At 38.5% G+C, this 19268-nt stretch overlaps 2 protein-coding genes across 2 annotated transcripts; one reads left to right on the top strand and one right to left on the bottom strand.

Annotated features, from left to right (window-relative positions):
- Window positions 1-2962: 2962 nt before the first annotated feature.
- Window positions 2963-6350, bottom strand: LOC120719905 (extracellular calcium-sensing receptor-like). Its single transcript, XM_040009467.1, has 2 exons — window positions 6337-6350; window positions 2963-3950 (listed from the first exon to the last, which is right to left on the bottom strand). The coding sequence occupies exons 1-2, from the start codon at window positions 6348-6350 to the stop codon at window positions 2969-2971; spliced, it is 996 nt and encodes a 331-aa protein (XP_039865401.1). The 3' UTR covers window positions 2963-2968.
- A 7116-nt stretch (window positions 6351-13466) lies between these two features.
- On the top strand, window positions 13467-14984 carry LOC120719904 (extracellular calcium-sensing receptor-like). Its single transcript, XM_040009466.1, has 3 exons — window positions 13467-13577; window positions 13654-13777; window positions 13920-14984. Exons 1-3 carry the CDS (start codon window positions 13467-13469, stop codon window positions 14816-14818), a joined length of 1134 nt encoding a protein of 377 aa, XP_039865400.1. The 3' UTR covers window positions 14819-14984.
- Window positions 14985-19268: the final 4284 nt, after the last annotated feature.

Raw genomic sequence — 19268 nt, 5'->3', positions numbered from 1 at the left:
GAAAGAATAATATCGTATGGAGAGTGAAAAATATATCGTCGTGAGAGTGCACATATATGTTGTTGAGAGTGACATATATGTGTGTGAAAGAAGAATCTAGGATGTGCGAGTGAAATATATGTGTTTGCGCATGAACATCTATGTGTGTGAGAGTGAAAAATCTATGTGTGTGAAAAGACGACTCTATGTCTTGTGAGAGTTGCAACATAAATGTATGTGAGAGTGAAAATAATATGGTGTGCGACTGAAAATATATGTATGTGAGAGTGAAAATATATGTGTGTGAGAGTGAAAGTATGAATTTTGGCTTGTACGGCCCCTCATATATTTCTGTGCTGATCTCTTGCGGTAAATGTCACAGGGTACAGGTTCAGCCTTCCTGTTTTTCTTAGAAAAACGTGTCTGTTGAAATATGTGAAAATAAGCTAACCATAAACATTTGAAGGCATACTTCAAATAAAACAGTAAAAACTCCTTAACACCGTTATTTTTAGAAACTCCCACCATGCTGTCAGAAAAAAGCTGATGTTGATGCTTTTAAAGCATTCATGTCTTTTGATGTTTGAGCTGATAAATGGTAGGTCTGAAATCTCTAGATCATTGCATAGTGCCTGTTCAACATCTAGCCAGGGCTCATCTAAGAAGGTATGTTTTAACCATTCTGAGATGAACTGAAGCCTGTTGGCTAAGAAGTATTGGTGAAAATTAGGCAGATCTAATCCTCCTCTATCCTTGGTTCTTTGTAGCGTTTTTAAGCTGATACGCGGGGGTTTATCTTTCCAAAGGAATTTAGAAATATATGAATCCAGAGATCTGAACCAATCTTGTGATGGTTTGTTAGGGATCATTAAAAATAAGTAATTTATTTTTGGCAAGATAATGTTACGGATTCTCTAAGCCTCTAATCTCCCGCAGTGCGTAATCTGGCCTCCTGTTGCTGCAGCAGTCGGACCGCTCGCTCCGCGTCCCTGATCGCTGGCGCTGTATCCTCCTCCCTCTTGCTGCTGCAGCAGTCGGACCACTCGCTCCGCGTACCTGGTCGCTGACACTGTATCCTCCTGCCCTGCTTGACACCAAGCTCCACCAGTCCCATCTGTCACTGAGCACTCTCTGTAAATTACCACTCGCTCCTTTCCTCTCAGGTGTGTCCAATTAGTAAAACGGGAAAAGGGCGGAGTCTCTCCAGGACAAATTGACAGATGCAACCAAAACATGCAGTATAAATAAAACACTCCACAAGATATAACCAAAACATGCAATATAAAAAATAAATAAGCACACTTCACATTAAAACACAGCAAAGTAAAACAACATCTGTCCTCCCCTGGATGACATCTACACACAGAGCACCGCGCCTGGGTCCTCCTTTTCCTCACACCCCCCACGGTTTTCCTTGCCTAACCGTGACAGGTCGAGAGACTGACGTGAAGCCACGCAATGATCCAGCGTCGGAGAGAGCTCCACCACACTCTCAAGTTGCTCCTCCGACAGGCCTGATCAGCTGCAGGTGTGTCAAGGTCTTCAGGTGTGGCCAATCACCTGCCAGGGCCACACCCACACACCTACATGCACATATGTCTACAAGCAGGGAGAACGAGGGACAGTAATACAAAATACATACATTATAATATTAGTCCATAACTGCTCAGCGTCCCTGGGTCGCTCAGACCCAGGACCCTGACATTCTTGTAGTCAATCCAGACAGGTTGCAAAACCACACAAATCCCAATGAAAGTTGAACAGAACACAACTGAAATAGAAAAAAAAAAAACACAATTCCATGGATTACATGGCCCACTTTTCCTGTTTCATATGTTAGGCTATGCCCTCTCTATTTTTGGTAATTCCACACTGGTGGAAACCCAAACAAAACATGCATTAAGAAGCCCTAATTCCTGTGTCTCAATCTCGTGGCCTATGTCACCTCTACTTGCGTCCGCATAATGAAGTGAAGAAATATTTTTTAAAATTATTACTCAAAAATGTATTTAATATGAAGACAATAGTGTTACAGGCATAGCCCTAAAGAATGTAGCCTCATGGGCAGTGTATTCCGTGTCGCAGGGAGAATGTACTGCTATACACGTTATGTGTCTGTGAGCGTGAGGGAGGGAGAAAAAGGAGAGTCAAAAAGTACGAGTTGTCACCGATCAGAAACGGGAGATGGAAGCATGTAAATATAATAATAACCACAGCAGCCAAAAAGAGTGCCTGATGAGCCCAGTTGTAAGCAAGCTGCCAAGACTGGACTGTACACTGTGTTCGTGTTTTCCTCCGAAACAATAAGTTCTGTTGGAGCAGCCTTTCAATGCCTCTCTCTGTCTCTCGCTAGCAAAGTTGACCCAGACAACAAAGTAAAGCTAGTTCCCAGCTACGAGTCCGACACTGAACCCGACGTATTAGCCAGAGGTCCCTTTACTACGGTTCGGAGCCGCGGACCTGTTTTACACGCACGGAATAGTTTTCTATACGAGATCGCTGCAAAAAGTGCAGCCTTACGTAATGTCCACCCTACTGTTACTCATTTTATATTAAGATTTAAAAATCTAGTTGGTATTGGTATGGTAAGTAGCCTTCAGTAATAGTAATAAATCACACAGCAATAGTACATTCATACATTTTTTTTCCTTAGAAAGAAAATCAGCATAGACAAATGATTTTTTTTTCATATATTTCAAACCCTCGCAAATGCAATCAGGCAAATAACAACAAATAATAGTAATACAAAGAATAACAAGTACAACAACAATTACAGTCATTTAATCATTAATGTAATAATTTAATTCTTGAAACACTTCTACAAAGCCAACATTTCAATATACTGGTTCTTCTTCAGGGAGGAAGCAATCCAGTATATACTATGGTTAAAAAAAAGCAAGAATGCAAATACAAAGCAACAGTAATGCTAATACATATGCACTTAAAAAGAGTTCATTCATTTTAGTTAAGACTACTGAAAACTGATACCTTATGACTTTGCCGTGCCACGACCAATTATTTCCTTTTTTGTGTTTCGCTCTGGTTTCAGCAGAATTATGTAACATTTTGGTCCAAACAGTGCCACCAATAGGCCAAAGCTTGAGGCCAAAATGGCAAATACTTCTACTGCATCTGCATATTTACCTGGAGAGTTGACATAAGCAGGAACAAAGGCCACCCACACGGCACAGAAGATCAGCATGCTGAAAGTGATGAGTTTGGCCTCGTTGAAGTTGTCTGGAAGATTCCTGGCTAGAAATGCTAGCAGAAAGCTAAGGATAGCCAGTACACCAATGTAACCCAGTAGCACTGCAAAGCCAATTGTAGACCCAACTACACACTCAAAAACTATTTTGTCATTGTAGTACTGAGTGTTTTTATAAGGAACTGGTGAGGAGGATATCAGCCAAGCAGTACATATAGCTGCTTGGATTGAAGTAAGAACTAATACTGTCCCTCTCTGCTGTACAGAACCAAACCACTTAAGATTGGTTCCCCCTCCTGGCTTTGAGGCTTTAAACACTGCCACAACAACCATTGTTTTCACCAGGATGCATGAGACACAAAGCACAAAGCTGATCCCAAATGCTGCATGTCTCAGTTGACATGTCCATAGCCTTGGTCGTCCGATGAATAACAGTGAACACAGGAAGCATAGTTTCAGTGATACTAAAAGCAGGAAGCTCAATTCTGAATTGTTGGCACGGACGATAGGTGTGCTGCGATAATGAGTGAAGATCCCCAAGACCACAGCACAGATAAATGTACCCAACAATGAAGCAGTCGTCAAGCAAATACCCAGAGGTTCATGGTAGGAGAGGAACTCTGTTTTCTTAGGAACACAGCGATCACGTTGAAGGCTTGACCAGAAGTCTTCGGGACAACTGGTGCACTCCAAAGAATCTAGTGTAAAGTGGAAGATACATTTTTTTTTTTTTTTTGTATTTTCAGCATTCACCCTAGTGAACCAACTGCTTATATCAGAAAAAATTTATGATACTAACCTGTTTCATTGCTGAACTTTCTTTCAGAACAACGCACACAGTCGAAACAGCACGCAGGTTGCCCATTTTTTCTAGCCATGCGAGTACCTGGGGGACAGCTTACACTGCACACTGACTGCACTGGCTGCAAGGTTAGTTATACCACATATATTGTACACAACATTATTGTATTGTACTGTGTCGCACAGAACTATTTAAAAACAACATTAAACAGAAGTAACCTGGTTAGAGTCAGAGTTCCAGAAGATTTTGTCTTCATCAAGTCTGAGTTCTTCACCTTTCAAGGCTGTCTTCTTAACCACGCCCACATTCTGAACCTTCGTACTTCCATCAGGTAGCCATTGCCAATTCATGATATCATATATTGGTAAGGCATCACCATTTTCATCAAATGACACTTCATCTCCAAATGAAGTAGTGAAGTGAACTTTTTCCAAATAATGCATCAACTAAAAAAAAATAAGATCAAGAGATTATCATTGAAAGGGACGTGAAAAGGAGACTTGATTATAGACTCAACTGATCATTCTTAATTCTCAACTGATTTTATTACAGCAACTAAGGATAGTTTAGTTTGGCATTGCAACTTGTGGAATAACAGAATTTGCAACATTGTTAATTTCAGTAAATTGAAATAAAAAACAATCTTTAGTCACCACAATGTCTAGTCAAATGTGCAGTTATTCATTTTTATTTTGCAAATAAATTTGCTCATCTCACACATGTAAAATAACTATGTTCTAATGACAATGTTAATAAAATCTTGTGTTTCCAAAATCTGTCTTTAACACCAATTACTCACGTGAAAAAGAAGTTCACAGGAACACTCTTACTATTTCCATAGGAATTAAAAGGGTAAGTAGCAGAAAGGTATTGCTACTTACATGTACTTTATTAACTGATCATCAGCAAGTGTGACCACCTCTATATAAACAGAAGATTCAGGAGTTTGGTGTTCTAGAGCATTCACGTGTGTTAACACAATGCCAAATTCTTCCCAGGAGAGTGCGTCCCAGCAAGGTTGCCTGAAAGTCAGACTATGCACTGCTTACAGAATTTCCAAAAACCCAAGATCTACATTACAGATTCTACAAGATTAAATTATCATGTTAAATGTGTAAGTTTGTGATGGTACAATTTGAAGAAAACTAAAGTGTTGCAATGGACGAAGTGCTTTACATAAACATACCCACAAAATCAAAATAACTAAAGCAATGTTGTTAAAAAAAGAGCCAGTCTTCTGCAAAAATGTGAGACATTGATAAATCATACAGAAATTGATTGCTCCAAGTTAATGCTACTAAAGGTGGTTCTCCAAGCTATTGAATCAAAAGAGAGAGGGCACACAATCTCTACTTTTAAAATTAGGCTTAAAACTGTCCTTTTTGCTAAAGCATATAGAGGGATGGATCAGGTGAACCCGAATCCTCCTGTAGTTATGCTGCAATTGGTCTAGGCTGGTGGGGGATTACCATAATGCAATAAGTGTTTCTTCTTCAGTCACATTTCTCACTCACTATGTGTTAGTAGACCTTTCTGCATTGAATCATACTTGTTATTAATCTCTGGCTCTCTTCCACACCATGTCTTTTGTCCTGTCTTCCTTCTCTCTCCCCAACCGGTTGCAGCAGATGGCCGCCCCTTGTTGAGCCTGGTTCTGCCTGAGGTTTCTTCCTATTAAAAGGGAGTTTTTCCTTCCCACTGTCACCAAAGTGCTTGCTCATATGGGGTCATATGATTGTTGGGTTTTTCTCTGTATGTATTATTGTAGGGTCTACCTTATAATATAAAGGGCCCTGATGCAACTGTCGTTGTGATTTGGCGCTATATAGATGAAACTGAACTGAACTGAATCAAATTGAAAGAGTGTACTTAGTTTTTCACAGTACTGTATAACGTCCCATTTAAACATTCTTTTTCACTTGAGTGTAGGAGCTGAATTTTACAACAATAAAAATAAATGTTAGTGTGTTAACCAATACCACACCTGCCATGGCTCTAATTTTTGCAAAGTAGCACAGCTGTTCCCAGTGAAAGGCCCCCTCCCAGGTGCACAGCGTAGCATGTCATCAAGGGCATATGCAAGAGCATACACCGCCTTGTAAATATTATACTCAGGCCTGAGGTTAGAAACATCCAAAAACTCAGTCTCCACATTTGCTAGTTCTTCTTGTCCAGTGCAGAGTGCTCCCCCACCTTGTAACCAACCTGATGGAGGTGGAGCAAATCTACACTGAAAGGTGTATTCCCAAAACTGTCTTACCTGAAAAATATTTCAAACAGTCTTAAAAAAGATATTTTCATTTTTTTTTAATTTTGTGAGTACAAGTGTATTTTAAAGTTACAATCTTACCATGCTATTTCCATTGTTATTTCTGTCATAAATGTCAGGATGCATTTTCATTAGAAAATCCCTGAGCCCTGGTATTTCTCCTCGACGGATGGCAATGCCCAGAGTGCCACTCAGATATGGCATGTGTCGGGTTGTTTGGAGTACAGCTGCTGTTGTCCAGGCTTCACTAGCCATCCACTGCAGCCCTGTTACATTCTGCTTTATCACCTATTTAGAAATATAAGGAACAAAAAGAATCTGTACATAGTCTAGGATTGAATCATTACAAATCTTGAAATCATTACATACAGGGATGGAAATTGAGATCCCAGTAGTGGTAGGAAATGTTGGTTTACTTGCTATGCATTATGCTTATTGGTTCTTTTTTGCACATGTGCTACAACCAGCTGATTTTGGTTCATGTGACAGAGGAGGAAGATAGTGGCACAGTTTGATGAAAGTAATTTTCATATCCACTATGGACATTACTTTTATTTTTTTGTCCAAAAGGACATGAGCATGACGGTAAAGTGCAAACTTCAACCTGAGCAAAAACAACTGCCTCATCCTGCTAACACAACTTCAGATCTTTACAAGCATCTGCAAAGATAGCATGCTAATGCTAAACTAGCCAAGAATCAAGCATGATGTTAAAACTGAAGGAATGATGACCCCAGCCCAGCAAACAGACCTTGAACTTCAAAAGGTAACAAAACCAGTCACGAGCAGGCTGTAGCCTCCTATTCTATCTGTTCATGTTTCTAAAGTAGAATCTCTGTGGCAATCACTTTGAAGTCTCTTTGTGCTGTTTTCATCTTTGCTTTGTGTTGTGGGCTTTGTTTTCCTACCCGAAATACAAAGAGAAAGATTATATGTGTGTCCTAATTTGGATAAGGAGTTGTGCTGGTGTGTGGGGCTGTAGCCTAAAATGCTAATTATGAAACAGAGAAAAACACAGAGAAACGCAAAAGTAATGTAGCAAGTAGTATAAAGAATTTCTTTCTCCTGAGAGTAATTAAGTAGCATACTACATTACTTTAAGAAAAGTGAGCTGGAAAATATATGTAATAAATTACTTTTTTTGACTAATGACCCCATCACTGATCACAACAAAGAATGGAAATACCTCCAGCATCCATAAACATTTGACCACACAGCATGCAATTCATTTGCATGAATATAATGTCTGTAATATAATTTACATCTCTAATTACTAAGCAAGAGGCGGCTGATGAATACAATTTGATTTAGATAGATAAATAGATAGATTTAGATATACCTCCTCCATTAGTTGAATCATGTGGATTTGATGTGCAAAGACAATTACCACACGTGCTGTGGACTTCTTCATCACCTCAACAATCCTCCTTAGTTCAGCTGAGTTTTCACCCCAGGGCAAAATCTCTGAGTAGGCTAGACAACTTCCACCAGACTGAGCCAACGCTTGTCGAAATGATCTCGCTACATGGACTCCATAATCATCATCACTTACCAGCAGACCAGCCCACGTCCACCCAAAGTGTTTTAGAATTCGAATCATTGCATGAACCTACATAAAGACCAGTGAAATTCTTAGTTTAGGCTTGAATTATATTTCAGTGCAAACAATACAATTACATAATCACAGTTTTTCTTTCTAATCAATTTGCACAGTACGTAATCCAGAAAAAAATGAAAAATTGAAAAAATAAAAATAAAAAACTGCGTTGTTTAGTTCGGGGTAACTTACATCAATTCACTTGCTGTAAAATACATTTGCTCTTTGTAGAAGAAAGTTTTACCTGAAAGGCATCACTTGGAATGGTTCTAAAGAAAGACGGAAACTTATGACGGTCACTTAGACAAGAGCATGTTGCAAAATAGCTCACCTATCAAAAAACACAATTGAAATCAAAACCGATTGATGCTGAGAAGCTGGAACTAATATACAATGTATATTTCCTATTTTTTCATTTTGTCATTTCTCACCCTAGTGAGAAACATTAACTTTAATACAGCATGCCAAAAGCACATGTAAAATACAGGACAGGAAACTTACAATTGGCATTTTAAATAAACCTATTACATCAGAGGTTGCAATAGAAAATGTTGAGAAGGAATCACCCACGATCCCTACAACTGGAGGGGTCCCCAAACAGTTCTCGTGAAGCAGAAAGTTTTCCTCCCGACCACTGACTAATGATAATGCAGCACTGAATCCAATTACAAGTGTGGCACAGTTGTCATAAAGACTGTATCCAAGAGTCACATTAGGTAGCAGATTGGCGTTTTTGTTGATTTCATCAATAGCAAAGGCCATTGTCATGGCATGCCTGAATCCAGGAGGGTCAAACCTTGTAAAAAACAAAACAAAAAACCCCAAAAACTCAATATTGAAAATTAACAGAAAGTATAAAAATCTGCACCAATGTTTGCTTTCATGAATCGGTGCATTTAATGCATGAATATAGTACTTACCCTTGGCAACTCAACATGTTTGGCTCTGAGGTAAACGTTAGCTCAGGGAAAACAGAGGTGTAGTGAACTTCAAACAGCCCCCCCAAAATCACATCTCCAGGTTTGTGCATCCCATTAAGATAAAACTGTCTCCTTAACTTGCAGGTTGAGAAAAGAGATTCTGAGATGAAAAAGTGGGATGAGAAGTAAATCATGATCACATAGAAATACAAGAACTTCAATGTGTCAAAAAATGGCCCCATAATGACTCTTTCTCTTTACACCACTTTTCTTATCTTAATGAATGCTTACCTCATTTTATATCTCCTTTGGTTTCTTTTTCATTGTAGTATAGCACCACCTACATGCATATTTTATGACAGGGCATCCACTTTCTAGGTACATATTAGCTCATTAGATAAAGAATACCCTAATGACAATGTCAACTTCTGGACAACTTCCAGACTATGCAAGATTTAGTGCAAGTAAAGTAGAGTAGTAAAGCAAGTAGTAGAATCAACAAATTCGGCATTACTAACTTAATATATTTTTTGCTGCTGCCCCTGCAGCATTTTTGTAGAGAAGACAAAGTTGCTATTTTTGTAAAAAAACAAAAACAAAAACAAAAAACAATAAAGGCCATAAAAGTGCTGTCAAAATTAACACGTTAACACAGATTAATCAGTGATAATTAAAAATAAATAAATAACGCAATTAATGCATCTGGAGCGCAGAATGACTCAAAATCCCTGAAATGTTTCTGTCAACGCATTTCGGGTAGTTTGTCCAAGTAGAGTTACATTCGCACATGTGCAAATGGGCAGTAGGTCTGGTAGTGATGATAAATGCACATTGGCCCTCTTGATGGGAAATTTGAGTATTAAAAAAATAACAAGACTGAACAGTTGACTGACATAAAGTCGTATGCACATTGTGGAAGAAGGAATTTTCTTCTTCAGCTTAAAATATCACATTGACGCGATGCATACATTAGCCGGGCCTGCTGCTAGCACATTGGCTAACGCGTCACTCAGCTTGCAACGAACCACTCACAGAGTATCGGGGGCTCAGTACGTCTACCTCGCACATTTTGACTGACACAATTGGCAAGTGGATTGCAACAAACTGCAGAGCTATTAATATCGTTGAGAAAACGCGGTTTAAATAGCTTTGGTTCTTATTACCATTTTCTATTTGTTTCGTACTGTATTACTATTTATATTTCATTCCTGCACAGTTGGTGTCCAGCTTCCATAATTTCGCTGTGTATATGTACAGTGACACAAAGTGCTGTTCCATTCTATTTTATTCTATTCTTTTTCACAGGAAAATTACTGCTTATAAAAACATCAAAAACATAGAAGAAAATTGGCAATGTAAATAAATCAAGTTTCTTTAATTACTTGTCTACCGTTTTATTTTTAGTACTGTTAACACAATGGAGACCAAGACTCATGCGTAGACATGTATCTTGTTGATTGTATGTTAAGCTTATTCTGTACAGCTGGCTCTGAAGTCAGTGACCACTCAGAGAAATCTAAGGAGTACTGGCCCTTATACATGCCCGTGGAACCTAAATCTCCAGTTCAGTCACCCATTCTTGCTGATGTTTGCTTCCATGTTTTTACTTTACTTTTTTTGTATAGCAACAACAACGCTGATCAGAGCACCTTACATTATGATTGTGATTCCAGATAAAGTAAGAGCAATTCTATCTGAGCAAGTACAGGCTGACACTGAAGAGAAAAGGTCTTTTTAACCAGAAGAGGAAAAACAGCAGAGAATATAATAGAAACAGTCATGGTTATGTTTTTCATTTTTGGTGTATATATTAGTATTAGCCTCTTTTTTTAAGTTGTTAGTATTTTAAGATGTGTTTTTGTGATTAGGCTATATTTCAAATGTCTTCAGTTGACAGTAAAAGATGAAGTGCTCATATTTTATTTAATCATGTTGTCCACTAGGTGGTAGTAGCAGAGTGAGACTTTACAATTATAGCTTCTTTTAATATTTCTTTGTAAATTTCCAGCATTAATTTGCCAAAGACTCTGTGTGGAAATATTGTACAGCTACATGACTGCAAACATGCCAACTTAGAACTCTCAACACATAAACTGAGCTAAATGTATTAAACATCAAATGAAGAAATACTGAATGATAAGATAACTTTAGGATATCTCCAAGCCTTATCGGGGACAAAGTTTTGTTTTGTTTTGTTTTGTTTTTTTAGCTAAATGAATCCAGGTAAACTCATAGTGTCTGTCAAGGCTATGTGTAATATACTCTCCTGTTTAGAGTAATGAATGACCTTTCAGACTTTTAATCAAAGACCACTGCGTAAGATCATGTCCTCTTGAAGGCGTAGAGCAGAGCCCTTTCTCTAAAACCCTATATAAATACCACTTACACACATACCTGACATCAGGGAGAGATGGCAGTCTCAGTTCTTTTAATTGGTCTGGTATCTGCTCTGTGTTTGTTTCAGCTGAACTCAGTTTTTGCCTTGGGTGTGTCTCTGGATAGTCTGAATCAAAGGAGTAGCTTTACAGGTGCTTGGGCTGGTACTGAAGCTTCATCTGTGAAATGTAAGTTGCAGGGTAGCATTCATCTACCTGCATTCTCAATGGATGGGGACTTCATTATTGGGGGTGCTTTCTCTCTTCACTCCTACACGCAAACAGTGAGCCATGATTATACCATCATGCCTGAGCCAGTAAGATGCAAAGGGAGGTCAGTATGGAAAAAATTATGAACATGTTGCATGTATTGTAATGGTAATCTTTCTTGCTGTGTGTTATCTGTATGAAATTTCATTTTAACAAAATCTATGTAGCCTACAATTTTAACAGTGAGGTGATTGTCTGTCTGCAGCATAAATGCTGATGAGCTGCAGTTGTCACATGCAATGGTCTTTGCCATAGAAGAGATTAACAACAATACAGAGCTGCTGCCTGGAATCAGGCTTGGGTATCAGATCTATGACTCATGTGCATCAGTTTCCATGACAGTGCATTTGGCATTTCAGTTTTTGAATAGCTTGGACCTTGTGTTTCACACTGGCAAAAACTGCTCCCAGTCAGGTATGGTGATGGCTGTTGTTGGTGAGTCTGGGTCTACGCCATCCATCAGCATGTCACGAATCATCAGTCCATTTAACATTCCTCAAGTAAATACTTTAATTTTTTTTTTCAAACTAGGTGTTTAAAATATGCATGCACATCTGCAGTTCTTATAGGATTACCTTGTCTTCTTTTGTTTTAGGTGAGCCCCTCTGCCACATGTACATGCTTGTCTAACAAGCAGCAGTACCCAAGTTTTTTCAGAACAATCCCCAGTGACCAGTTTCAAGCTGCTGCTCTAGCCAAGCTGATAAAACACTTTGACTGGACTTGGATAGGTGCTGTTCGGTCAGATTCGGATTATGGAAATAACGGCATAGCATCTTTTCTAGAAGCAGCACAGAGAGAGGGGATCTGTGTGGAATACTCTTTGTCCTTCTATCGGACCCACCCACATAGCAGGATTCAGAAAGTAGCAGATGTTATCCGCAGGTTTCTATATGACGTGGGAATTTAGTTTCATTTATTTAATGTAATCTTTCATGATGTTATGAGACAGTCAAAAAAATTATTTTGTCTCTAAAGGTCAAAGGCTGTAGTTGTTGTGGCATTTGCATCTTCAGGAGACATGAAGATCCTGTTTGAGGAGTTATCACGTGAGCCTTTCCCACCTCGACAATGGATAGGCAGTGAGTCATGGGTGACCAACCCGGGATTAAGGAAGTACAATTTTCTCGCTGGGACCATTGGATTTGGAATTCAGAAATCTGTAATCCCAGGTTTCAGAAACTTCCTGTTGAATCTCTCTTTTGCTCAAGTGGCTGTATCACCATTGCTTACTGAGTTCTGGGAGGATTCCTTCAACTGCACAATAAAAGAAAGTGAGAAACATTTTTCGTTTTTTGTTTTTCTTGGTTGTTAGAGTTTCTTGTAAAATGTCTGGTCTTAAAAAGTCCAGACATGTTCTTTTTTGTAATCTAAGCAATTTCAAATCCAACATAATCAAAAAGGTCCGTTACTGCAAAAAATCACAATCTATATGTTTAACCTTTAGGTCAAGTTTAGGCAGTCAGCCAACACTATTACTGTGGCCCCTTTTCTCAAACGTGACTCTTTGTTTGTTGAGTGATATGTTCAAAAGATATGATGTTAAATGGATGAATTCAATTGTCTGTCATTTTGGTGCCTTTTTTATTTTTAGGTAATTCTGCAGGAAAGAAAGTATGTAATGGAACTGAAGATATAAAGACTCTCCAAACCCCGTACACTGATACATCTCAGCTTAGAATTAGTAACATGGTGTACAAGGCTGTGTATGCAATTGCACATGCCATTCATAATGCATTATGTCAGGGAAGAAATGTCACAGCTCAGTGTGACAAACTAACCAAATTACAGTCCAAGCAGGTCAGTAAAAACAAATCAGTCATTGCCAACATGTTTCACTGTCTCTAAGAAACCTTAAGTGAAACATTACTTTTAGTTGTTCAAATATTGTTTTGTTTTTTCTTTCCACTCCCTTTATGTCTCAATTCATCCTTACAGATTCTAACTGAGCTGAAGAAAGTAAATTTTTCCCGAAATGGATATGATGTGTCATTCGATACTAATGGGGATCCTGTGGCTATTTATGAGTTGGTTAACTGGCAGAAAACTATGGCTGGCATAACTGACATAGTGACTGTAGGGCTGTATGATGCATCACTGCCAGAGGGCCAGGAGTTCCAGATTAACAAAAACATCATCTGGATGGAGGGCAGCACGAAAGTAAAAAGTCAATGTAATCTTTTCAGTTTTATAGCAAACATTTACATATGTTACGCTGCCTTTTTATATTACACAGGTGCCAGTGTCAGTGTGCAGTGGGAGTTGTCCTCCAGGAACTCGTAAAGTGCTGCAAAAAGGAAAACCCATTTGCTGCTATGACTGTACCGCATGTCCTGAGGGAGAGATTAGTAATACTACAGGTAAAGTAAAATGCTTGTCTGTGCATGTAAAATGTTTTTATGATGCAAATCTGCAACATCAAATACATTACAAGAATAAATTTGTAATCTATAAAGCCAAAATTACAAGAAGCACCTTAACTCCTTTTTTTCTCCCATTCAGATTCTGCTGATTGTTTACCCTGCCACATGGAATTCCAGCCTAATGCAAAGAGAGACACTTGTATTCCTAAACCCATAGAGTTTCTTTCTTTTCAAGACATCCTTGGAATCATCCTGGCTACATTCTCAGTTCTTGGTGCTTGTCTGACTATTATCACAACTGCTATATTCTTACGTCACAGGACATCTCCAATTGTCCGAGCCAACAACTCTGAGCTGAGCTTCCTGCTGCTCATCTCACTGACTCTGTGTTTCTTATGTTCAATAACTTTCATTGGAGCACCATCTGAGTGGTCCTGCATGCTGCGTCACACTGCGTTTGGGATCACCTTTGTACTCTGTATCTCCTGTGTACTTGGAAAAACTATAGTGGTTTTAATGGCTTTTAAAGCCAGACTTCCAGGTAGTAATGTGATGAAATGGTTTGGTCCTCCACAACAAAGAATGACTGTTATGTCTTTCACCTTTATTCAAGTTTTAATATGTACGATTTGGTTGGTAATGAGCCCTCCATTCCCAATAAAAAATCTAACCACATACAAGGAGAAAATCATCCTGGAATGTGCATTAGGCTCTGCTGTTGGCTTCTGGGCTGTGCTTGGTTACATAGGTCTACTTGCTGCCTTTTGCTTTGTTTTAGCTGTTTTAGCCCGCAAGTTACCTGATAATTTCAATGAAGCCAAGCTTATCACCTTCAGCATGCTGATATTTTGTGCAGTGTGGATTACCTTTATCCCAGCATATGTCAGCTCTCCTGGAAAGTTCACTGTGGTTGTGGAGATTTTTGCCATTCTGGCCTCCAGCTTTGGACTAATAATGTGTATATTTGCTCCAAAATGTTTTATCATATTGTTTAAGCCTGAGAAGAACACCAAGAAACATGTACTGAGCAAAAATTAATCATAATTTAGTGGTTTAGAAATTGTTAATGTTACAATTTCAAGTCAAAATTGCATATAATTGTAAATAAATTTCTGGATACTGGCTACACATAATAGACAACTGCCTGACTACACATATGCACCTACACAGACATACAAACTTCTGGTATTTTCTCTTAACAGGGTCTCTCACATAGTATTCATCATCAATACTTTCATTATTGTTTGCTATTATTACTGCTATCCATATTATTATGATATTATATCATGTCAGTGCTGGCCGATTTGGTTTAAATGAGTCTCTCTGTGTTGGTGGGTGATTGGGGAGTGAACTGGGGTGTCTGCACTGCACCCCCAGCACTTTTGGTGACTTGCTCTAGACCCAACCGTTTCAAGTGGTTAAAAGGAAAATCATAATTTAATAAAATCTCTTATCTCTGTATTTACATAATGATTGATTTATTTTTTCATTTATTTTTGCTACCTATAGTTTGTAATGACACTACTATAACTGTTATTTCATATTATTATCATTATTATTGTTGTTATTATTGTTATCGTTATTATTATCATTATGGGCATTATTGCATTTGAGAGCATTTTTATTTCTTTATATAGTTTATGTAGTTTGCATGACTACATGAAATTATTTCATTTACCATTTCAACCAACACACAAACTGGACTGTACATAGTAAACAGATACTGGACTCACCTTAATAATGTTTTTGCACAACTTGCTTGTCTTTTTTGTCTGTTCACCTGTCCTTACTGGACCTGTTTGTCTTGTTTACCTCACAATAAAATTAAAAAAGAGGAATTCCACACCTTCAAAGCACATAACAGAGTTCTTCTGTCATGGTCCCTGTGCCCCGCTGGTCAATCCTCTATTGGGCAATATGTTTGTGGTTTGTTTGCTCTCTCGCTCTCGCCCTCTCTCTCACTCTCTCTCTCTCTCGCCACGGCGATGCTCACTGCGGGCTCCCGCTGCTGGCCCACACACCTGCTCATCACCACACCGGCCGCTGATCCCAGCTGATTACTGCACTACTTAGATGGCGAGTCTGCACTAGTCTTCGCTGGATCGTTGAGCTATCAGTGTCAGTCAGACTTGTGTTTCTGCTAACCTGTACTTTGAGAATTTCTTATAATTATCCTGCTAACCCGACGTTTTGTGTGTAGATCGTTTTTGGAACCCGATGCGGAGAGGAGTGATTGAGGGGGAACGTTTTTGTACAGAAAGTGTGGAACACCCTTCTCCCAACCCTGTTTCCCACGGACCCTGGCGACCCGGACCCGTTTCCCCTGCACGTTGTATATAGCCACTTGGTGTATGTGTTCACTGTAAATAAACGCACAGTCCTTCGCTTAAAGGAAAACCCTGGCCTGCGCCTGAGTCTCTTTCGGAAACCTTATCATCTTCTTCTTTGTTATTTAGAAAACTTTTTCTGTGAAGTTATTATACATTTTTTAAATTATTGTTTGTATGTGTCAATTTATGAATACGTAATTCAGAGTAATCAGAGTAGGGGTAGTAATAGTGAATATTGAAATAAATGTAAAGTCACATTTCACAATAACACAATAACAATATAATTCTGATTTATTTTTCAGTTGTTTCGTACAATGGAATCTAACATTTCCATTTGAATCAAACATGAGGTCCAAGACTGCAAATTTAAATTTAAAGTGAACTGAGTGAGCTCTGTCATCTATACACATATCTTGCACCAATTTAATCATTTAGTTATGATGCAGTGGGAAGCACTAAGAAACACTGAGTCTTATTATTAATGTGGATGCTACGTTGACATGTAGACACTTAAATGTTCTTAAGCAAGGACACAGCATCACTGTCATCTCCCAAGCAGAAAAATACACCTGCTGTGCCAAAAAGAAAAAACTGTTTAGTAATGATGTCGAGGAATACAACATAATGTCTGCTGTGACAATGGTCCACATTCACAAACCCCACAATTACAATTTGCTCACTCAGAGAAAACATTAATTTAAAAAGTACATTTCAAAAAGTCTAGTTATAAAAGTTTTCAACTGTTGTTCAAAAACTGTTGTTCTGAAAAGTTGCCGAAGCAACATTTTCATTCATTATGAACAGGAACAAAATCCCAAATTATAGGATTTAATTAACAGCAGTTGGCAACAATATTTCAGTTTCATTAATTTCCTTCAAATATGCAGCTGGTAATCATGGTGAAATACCAGCAAGAACATAAAAGAAACAAAAATTAAAAAATTAAAAAACATTATAAAGTAAATGGAACAATTAAAACATCAAGCCAGGTGTACTAAAACAGATTTTTCTCTTAAATTAAAAAAATAAAAAATAAAAAAATAGAAGAACAGATTGGCAATTTTAGCCCATCTGGAGGTTCATAAAGCATAGAGGTTTTTTTTTTTTTTGGCTTGAGACTATGCTTTGCAATCATTACTTTAATCAAATAACAGTAATGTGTATTGTATTGAACAAAGAACTAAATACAGAAAACAATAGAATTGCATATTATTGTCATTGTACATGTAAAATAAAATTGTAGGTGTGTCCCACCAACTGTGCATGGTATAAAAATATACATAGTATTAGAGCAAGAATAAATACATGCCGGAAAAAGGTAGAATGGTTTCTTCACAGAGAACAGCCCAAGTCGGGTGTGAAAAGGCACCCAAGCCTCCCAAGCCTCGTCAGCTGCCTGAAACTCATAGAGGAGCTCAACATCTTCATTGCTGGGTATGAGGTGACCCCTCTCCCCCAGACCCTGCTCCCCACTTCCCTTTCAACCAGCAGACCCCTCTCTCCCTCCAGGAACATGAAGTCAGAAGCACTCTGAGACCGGTGAATGCCAGAATAACTAATGGCCTTGATGGCATCCCAAGGGCTGTGGTCAAAGCCTGTGCGGAACAACTGGCAGAGATACTCACAAAGCTGTTCAACTTCTCCCTCACTCATGCCACCATTCCCAGCTGTATGAAGGCCACCACCACCATTCCCCAAAAAGACTGATATAGACAGCCTCAATGACTACGAACATACAGCCCTCACATCTGTAGGCATGAAGTGTGTCGAGTGGATAGTGTCTCAAGGTCTCTTGCACCCTGCCAACCACCTGTTTGACCTGCTGCCCTCTGGCTGGCGCAGGGGTTAATCATGTCTCACACCTGCAGGCTCACAAACAGCTTTTTCCCTTGGGCCATTTGGACATCAACAAACACTATCCCTCCACACCCGACCAATGTCCACTCACCTCACCAATCTGGGCCATGGTCTGAGTAACCCTCATCACTCAGACCACTCACACATGGACTCTATACTCAGACCAAGTCCTGTACTACTTCAAAGCACTGTGTTCTCCAATGCATACCTTTCTCTTGTTTTCTATATATCGCTCTTGATTGTATATATTTCTCCAGTTTATTGTTTATTACTACTATTTATTACTTATTACTATTATTTAGAAGGAAATTGGCAATATAAATAAATCAAGTTTCTTTACTTACTTGTCTACCGTTTTATTTTTAGTACTGTTAACACAATGGAGACCAAGACTCATGCGTAGACATGTATCTTGTTGATTGTATGTTAAGCTTATTCTGTACAGCTGGCTCTGAAGTCAGTGACCACTCAGAGAAATCTAAGGAGTACTGGCCCTTATACATGCCCGTGGAACCTAAATCTCCAGTTCAGTCACCCATTCTTGCTGATGTTTGCTTCCATGTTTTTACTTTACTTTTTTTGTATAGCAACAATAACGTTGATCAGAGCACCTTAAATTGTGATTGTGATTCCAGTTAAAGTAAGAGCAATTCTATCTGAGCAAGTACTGGCTGACACTGAAGAGAAAAGGTCTTTTTAACCAGAAGAGGAAAAACAGCAGAGAATATAATAGAAACAGTCATGGTTATGTTTTTCATTTTTGGTGTATATATTAGTATTAGCCTCTTTTTTTAAGTTGTTAGTATTTTAAGATGTGTTTTTGTGATTAGGCTATATTTCAAATGTCTTCAGTTGACAGTAAAAGATGAAGTGCTCATATTTTATTTAATCATGTTGTCCACTAGGTGGTAGTAGCAGAGTGAGACTTTATAATTGTAGCTTCTTTTAATATTTCTTAGTAAATTTCCAGCATTAATTTGCCAAAGACTCTGTGTGGAAATATTGTACAGTTACATGACTGCAAACATGCCAACTTAGAACTCTCAACACATAAACTGAGCTAAATGTATTAAACATCAAATGAAGAAATACTGAATGATAAGATAACTTTAGGATATCTCCAAGCCTTATCGGGGACAAAGTTTTGTTTTGTTTTGTTTTTTTAGCTAAATGAATCCAGCTAAACCTATAGTATCTGTCAAGGCTATGGGTAATATACACTCCTGTTTAGATTAATGAATGACCTTTCAGACTTTTAATCAAGACCACTGCGTAAGATCATGTCCTCTTGAAGGCGTAGA

This window comes from Simochromis diagramma, unplaced genomic scaffold (assembly GCF_900408965.1).
Source record: "Simochromis diagramma unplaced genomic scaffold, fSimDia1.1 OVJJ01000344.1, whole genome shotgun sequence".
NCBI lineage: Eukaryota > Metazoa > Chordata > Actinopteri > Cichliformes > Cichlidae > Simochromis > Simochromis diagramma.
Note: the sequence above shows the minus strand (reverse complement) of the source record. Positions and strands in the feature narration are given on the sequence as shown.

Coding starts and splice junctions, on each gene's coding strand:
- LOC120719904 (XM_040009466.1), top strand. CDS start 13,467: ATGGCTGGCATAACTGACATAGTGACTGTAGGGCTGTATGATGCATCA. Junction 13,578..13,653: donor GGATGGAGGGCAGCACGAAA/GTAAAAAGTCAA, acceptor TATATTACACAG/GTGCCAGTGTCAGTGTGCAG. Junction 13,778..13,919: donor AGAGATTAGTAATACTACAG/GTAAAGTAAAAT, acceptor TCTCCCATTCAG/ATTCTGCTGATTGTTTACCC.